Source organism: Podarcis cretensis (genome assembly GCF_951804945.1).
Source record: "Podarcis cretensis genome assembly, chromosome: 6".
Taxonomy (NCBI): Eukaryota; Metazoa; Chordata; class Lepidosauria; order Squamata; family Lacertidae; genus Podarcis; species Podarcis cretensis.
In genome coordinates this window covers 17,604,560-17,611,688 of record NC_137175.1, presented here as the reverse complement: position 1 = coordinate 17,611,688, position 7,129 = coordinate 17,604,560, and the positions used below count along the sequence as shown (strand labels likewise).

At 39.9% G+C, this 7,129-nt stretch overlaps 1 protein-coding gene across 5 annotated transcripts in view; it reads right to left on the bottom strand.

Annotated features, from left to right (window-relative positions):
* BCAS1 (brain enriched myelin associated protein 1) overlaps nucleotides 1-7,129 on the bottom strand; it is a 51,703-nt gene continuing 44,574 nt past the window's right edge. For 3 of the 5 annotated variants that reach the window (XM_079979288.1, XM_079979290.1, XM_079979291.1), the window contains 2 exons: nucleotides 4,936-5,181; nucleotides 1-3,087 (listed from right to left, as the gene is read on the bottom strand). In XM_079979288.1, the coding sequence (XP_079835414.1) occupies nucleotides 3,013-3,087; nucleotides 4,936-5,181 (321 nt within the window). In that variant the 3' untranslated portion in view covers nucleotides 1-3,012. The other 2 variants (XM_079979292.1, XM_079979289.1) reach the window with 2 other exon arrangements.

Here is a 7,129-nt window from a genome sequence, read left to right as displayed (position 1 = left end):
TTCTCTTCAGGAATGTTTATTGAATCAGGAGAAAATCAAAATATACAACTATTTAGAATTCAGGTGCTAGTTTATATCATTAGTCTTATTCTTCCTTGCTTTTACAATAACATACATATCTGAATTTTCCATGAACACTATTAAACTTGCATCTCATATGATCTTTTGGAAGCAGGCAAAATTTTGTTCAGTCTTATAATCTGGTATAGTTTTCGTTTAAGAATTAAGTTTAGTTACAGGCATAAACTAAAAAATGTTTCTGTAAAACTGAAGTGTTTTTCTTTAATGATAAGAAAAAAATTAATAACAAAAGTAAATACATCCTTTGAGTTAGTGATATAAAGGGCTCCATTGTGCTGCATTTTTGTTAATACTTTAATCACTTTCTTTTCAAAAGCTAATTCCCCCCCATTTTATTACATCAAGGAAGAAAATAGATGAGAATGAGTTAGAAGTCCTGTACATTTCAGCCTTTTCAATATTAATAACTTGAAAATCAATTTGAAGCACACTCTTAAAAGTTGAGTTATATGACCTTGGCACTTATAACCACAAACTTTTTTTATTAAAAAAAATATTGTCAATGTTCAATTTATCAAATGATGATTTTAAAAGCTTTATACTTATTCTTCCACCCTCCACATAATTTTGCCACAAAAACAGAATCCTTCTTATCACCTCCATCTAACTATAATTATTTTAAACAGGACCCTTATTATGCTGTGCAACCCAATGCAATGTCTACTGTTCAATAAATCTTAATTCTGAGTAATTGTATTTTGTTTAGAATTGCAGGCTTAGAATGTTTTCTTACTTTGTTTGTTAGAATAATCATTCCATCTTCCACATTACCCTATGCAGACATAACACTTAGCTGTGGTTTACTTTCTTAACCATGGTTAAGCACTGCATCTGATTAATTAGATGATCATTAAGAGTTGCCTGGAAAATAGGGTGGGAAACTATGGACTGAAGTGTGTTTGCAAACCATAGTTTCCATTAGCTGTGGTTATGTACTGCATCTGTAATGACCAAACTACGGTTAAGGCAACAAGTTCGCCCTATATACATTGGGCAATTGTTTCAGGCTTCATAAGCCACAGGTTAGGAAACCACATATTTATGAAGCTGAGAATGACTAACAGAGCTATTCTCTGGTTATAGAGCATAACTAGGAAAACTAGATCTTTTCACTGCAAAGGATAGAACCAGGGTTAGCAACAAATGCTAACCATGCCCATTATATCTGCACCAGGTTACAGAGAGGTGTAAGAAGACTGCCGCCTCTTAAAAGGTTGTCTCTCTCACCTGACGATACATCTACAAAACTGATTTTGATTCCTAGAGTAGCCACAGGCAATCGAAAGGAACAACAGCACAGTGAGAGAACTCATACTTTGCAATATTGTAGGTGACAGATTCAATCTCACATATTGGGATGGGAAAGACCTGAGATCTTGGAGGGCTGTGACCATTTAGAGGCGGCAATGCTGAGCTATATGGACCAATGGTCTCAACACAGTATAAGATAACTTCCCCATGTTCAGAGATAGGCAAGTGGGAAGATCTGAACCTTCAGGTTGCAGTTTTGCTGGCTAACACAAACATTGAGCTTTGACCACCATCTTCCTGAGCAACTTAGTCTCCGCTATTCTCCACGCTTATGACAAGGAAGGATTCTACACCACTTGACTGCAACACTGCTGCGTGCTCACAGTTATTCTAATCAGTCCAGCTTAAACTGGTATGATGTGCTGTAAAGATTGTTAACAAGTAGACATCTGCATAGGTACACATAGGTACACATACAAGTAGACCTTATCTGCATAGGTACACATACAGGGAGAGCTTGGAATGCAGGCTTGGGATAAAGAACCGTTAGGGCTGTAATCAGCCTGCAAACCAGGGAAACACAATCTGCATATTGTGTAAAGAAAAAAGCAATGAAGATACAAATTATGAATATGCTAACTGGGTGCACTAAATTTGGCAGCTCTAATAAACTGCCCAACATGTTTACTGCAGCTGGGGGTAATAAGAGACTCTCATAATTTTGCTTTCCCCTTGCAGGGGTTAGGTGAAGTGGATCAATATGCTGGGCTCAGCCCTGGACAAAGGCATGCACATTAAGATCTGGTCATCAGAGACGTATGTCTTGGTTCAGTGAGGCTGCCCAGAGACAGAGTATGGGGGGGGGGAACTCTGCCATAAGATGGCATGACAGGGCCAGATGTGGGAGCAGAGGTCTCCAGTCAAAACCAAGCATTACTTTAATGCTCTAATTAGCAACCACATCTTGTTTTGAAAAACTCAAGACCAGGCACATGCTTTTCCCCGCCTCCCCAATTTTCATAGGGACTGCAGCATGAAGGAAAGGGAACCTTAACAATTCTCTTCCCAGATGCAATCCTGACAAAAATTGCCCTCCACTAACAGCAATTAGCTTTGATAGAATGGGAAGAAGACACTCCCTTTGCTTAATTTTAATCAGCTTCGTAGCTGGGGGGGGGAGGGATAAACCTCCCCTCCCCACATGCCCCTGGTATTCAATTTTAAAATGCACACATACACAGATGTGGTTGATAATAGAGCTATTAAAGTAACATCTGGCTTTGCCCTAAGAATGGTGAGCTTTTGTGTCGTGAGGATTTTTATGTTGGTGGCCATAGTCAATATTGCTCTCCCTACCCCTTGGACTGACACAACTCTCTTGTCTTTTCCTTTCCCATTAACCTTCCCAGCAGCTGAGCTGTCCTCAACTCTAAGAGTTTCTCCATTGCTTTTCTGTGACCTTTAAGTTAGCCTATTTGAAGAAAACCTTCTGAAGAAATCCAGAATGTACACCAGTCTTTGCTTGAGCCTAGCACAGCTATTGTTTGGCAACAACCACACGAAGCAAGGGGGTGGAAGGGAAGAGAAATGAACCGAAGGAAGTCTCCTTTTTTGCACTGCATGGGTGGGGGAAAATGATGGCAGAGATCCAACGATCCGTCATTTGGTTCGGTGTATTCATTACTTGGGTTTCACAAAAGGCACAATTGATACTGGATCTGTTTGTACTTCGGCATCGGACATCCGTTTGGGGCTCTGTTGACGGGGGAAAAAACAGAGAGAGAGAGAGAGATGTAAAGATATTGATGAAGATGCTAAATAGCTGATTATGTTGGAGCATCACATAGGCGTTTTCCACTTACATTCTTACTAAGCTTGTAGCCCATTTTATACAGACAGTGAAATAGGCTGTGTGTAAATTTTCACTTAAAAACAATTCTACACAATGCTGAGTAAAAAAAAAATTGTATCAAAAGAAAACCTGTAATATGTCCATAACCAGTAGGTTATGGGGAGGAGCCAGGACTTTGAAATAGTACACTTAGACTACTGGAAATCTTATTCAGCAGCTCTTGAGTCAGAGACTGCTTGCATGCTTGCAACTTAAGGTTGGTAAGCAAAAGGACTAGAAACTTGGGTTTTTAAGAAAAGAAAGACGAGGTTATGCACCCAGTGATCCCATTTTGCACTTTCTCTGTGCTTGTGCAGAATCACAGAAAACATCCAGTCCTGGCTGTAGCATCTGAAAGCTCATGTCTCAGGAAAGTTTATTTTGCATTTAATGTCATTCATAAGATAACCTTCATGTGGTTTGAATTATTCATGCAGAAAAGCCAGTATGTTGTGGGGCCTTATGTGATCTGGTAGGCAAGAAGAGGTTAGACCAGTTTAGATTTGCCAGTTCTAACACATTAGAAGTTATGACCCTACGTACATACATTGTTTAAAAAAAAAAAATCACCATTAGCATTCACATGTATAAGGAAGGCTCAAATAAATGATGTTATTAGCAGTGGCCTCCAAGAGGTTCCAGGAGTCTCTGCTTATCCCTTTAGCTTTCCTTATAGCAAGTAGTTGGAAGAGATGAAGTCAAAGTGCTTTCAGTATATACACGTATGTATTGCTGTTGTTAATTTAGTTCCCCCTGCTAAATGATTAGCAATTGGAAAAAATAAAGCACAAAGTATCCTGCCCAAAGGCTCACAATCTAGAAGACATGACACATATATGAACAGGAGATGGGAAGGGGTAAGAATTGGCAGGGGTAAGAAGGGATAAGAATTGACACATATATGAACTGGAGATGGGAAGGGGTAAGAATTGGGATTGATCCAGCAGAAGAAAAGATGAAAAACAGGCAGTCAGGTTCACAGTCCAAGATTCATAGGAAATGTATGATGGTGGCGGCTGTTGAATCAGCCTTTTTACCCAGTGTTTCTCTTTTCAATACTGGACTAAGTGCCACCCCACTGCTGTTGTCACCGGACAAGGTTAGGGAGGAGTAGTAGTAGGGAGAAATTTACCTTACTTGCATTTTAATGCAATTTTAGTGCAAAAACATCTAATTTGTATGTCCCCAAACAATGCATGAACCATAACACAATTATCCATCAAAATCCAGACTTTTCTGAATTTTGCAACCAAAAATTGTTTACAAAAGTGTATAAAAAGGGGAATGTGTACTAAAATGCAGAAACACCATGCAACAATGCATCATAGTAGGAAAATTGTTTGCAAAAATGTGTATATAAGGCAAAATTGCACACAAAAGTGTATAGATTAGGAGAAAACCCAGATATTTTTTTTCAGAGGACTTAAAAAAGAAAAAGTTGAAAACTGCTATGGAAACATGGAGAACTGAATATAAGTTTGGAAAAATGAGAAACCAAAATTGAGAGATTTGTCCATGCCTAAGGAGAAGGCTCCTTGCCCAGCCCCCCTTTAAATTTAGCACCGGCCCTGCTCTTTACCAAACGCATTACAACCCCAATTGACAAACTGGCATACAAGTGAACTCCTGGGAACAGAACATGCTTATACACGAAAGCTTCCCAGAATGGTGGCTACACCAGGATTGCTAAAGAAAAATGAAAGGTAACGTACAAGGCCCTTAAAAAACCCTCCGAATGACTGTCTCTTCTCTATCCTCTTCACAGTGTTTTCCTTCGCAGCTTCCCCTCCGTTCTGAAGGGAGTCTGTCTCGGCTGTTTGTTGCTCTGTGGAGTCTGGCTGGTCTTTGGCTTCCTGTTTGTTTCCTTGCTGGTTCTCTGCTGAACTCTCTTGGCTCCTCTCAGCCACAGGTTCTCTGTTCTCAGCCTGGGTCAAGGGCCTGTCTTTGAAGTCCAGTGTCTAAAGCAGTTTCAAACAGCAGTTATTTTTTAAAAGAAGAAAGAAAGAAAGAAATGCATTTGGCAGGAGGCCCCCCAGTTTATTTAAAATTAAAACTACTTCGCCTCCAATGCACATGCAACCCAAATGGTGGAAAATCTATTTGCTGCAATCCTATGCACACTTAATGAGGAAATAAGAGCCATGGTAGGGTTTATTTCTCCCTGCATATGCATAGGATTGGGCTGCATATCATAATACTAGTATGTTCAGCCTGCCACCCTCCTGCCCTCTCTCTCTCACACAAGTTGCCCTTTTTACAGTTGTGGGACTACTCTCGTGGAGGAAAATGCACAAGTGGCTTTCTGCAAAGCATTTCTTTTTACACATGTCTGTTGTTTTTATATTTCTCCATGCATAATAAAAAATCGAGGAAAGGCATTTAAGTTAGGGCCATGTCTAGATGGATCTTATTCAGGCATCCCTAACATGTTTTTAGAGAGTGTCCAAAGCATGCCACAAATATAATCTTGGTAGTAGTTACAACAATCCTCTAAAGCAGTCCAGGGTGACTGCCACTCCCATATTATAGATGGAGTTCTGAGGCTAAGAGGTAGCAGTTTGCTGAAGGCTGCTTAGTGACTTCAAGGCTGCAGCGATATTTGAACCACATGGCAAGACACATGGGCTGTTTGAATCAATGCCGCTCACCCAATTGACTGGAACCAGCTGCAGATGAACGTGGGATTTGCATGGTGTACTGCTTAACACTGCAATAACCGCCACAGCTTCCTAAACCAAAAAGGTATCCCCCTTTTTATGACAGAGCACTTTCTTTTCGAAAATTAACTATGAACTCAAAATTTAGGAACCCCTCCAAACCTGTGCCAAAGTTTTGCAGTTGTTTTGCAGCGAAAACCCTGTGTTTTGCAGCGCCCCACAAAATGAGTAATTGATACATAAAACACAGGGTTCGTACTGGATATGAACTATGAACCCCCAAATTTGGAATCCCCTCCAAACCTGTGCCAAACCTTTGCAGTTGTTTTGCAGTGAAAACCCCACATTTCACTGCACCCCACAAAATGAGTAATCGATACATCAAACACAGGGTTCATACTTAACATTAACTACGAACCCTAAAATTTGGAATCCCTAATGGGACCACTTTATTTGCATGCAGAAGGCCCTAGTTAAATCCTTGGCATCTCCAGGTGAGGCTTGGAGAACCCCTTTCTCAAATCCTGCAGAGCCACTGTCAATCAAGTGTGGTCAGTACTGAACTATATAGATTTCTGGCCTGACTTGGTATAATGCAGTTTCTCATGTTGGCAACTAGGCTGGCCAGATGCAAAGGAGATCAGGGCTCCTGCACCTTTCATAGTTATGCAGAGTAGGAAATGTCAGCAGGTATAATTTGCATAATAATAGGATCTATAATCTGGAGCCTAGGAAGTTACCATCTAAACACAACCCTAGAGACACAATGTTTTCTCATGCATGCATGCAACAACAGCATTACAACAAAGCAGTAACAGTGTTCTCTTCCCACGCCAGAGATGGGAGACAGAGACAGAGAAAGATTTGAAAGATCAAGATAACAGATAAATGACACTGGGCTACAGAAAAGAAAGATTGCAAGGAGAAATTTCCACAGTGTAAAATTACAATACTCCACCAGAAGATTGACAAGCCATGATTTGGTCAAGGTAGTCCAATGCCATAGAAAATTCTGCATGGAATTGCAAATGGAGAAAACATGACTTTTTACATTCATTCATTTTTAAAATATTATTATTGTTTCCAAAGTAACAACGATTACAAGACAGTTCACTATAGCAAAGGGAGTGAAATAAGAACAGGATATGGACAAAGTTCAAAAAGGTTCACAACAAAATGCTACAGTTTGTTTAAAAGAAAGAGGAAGTGAACGGCAATGTTAGATTACAAAGTGAAACGAAATAATATG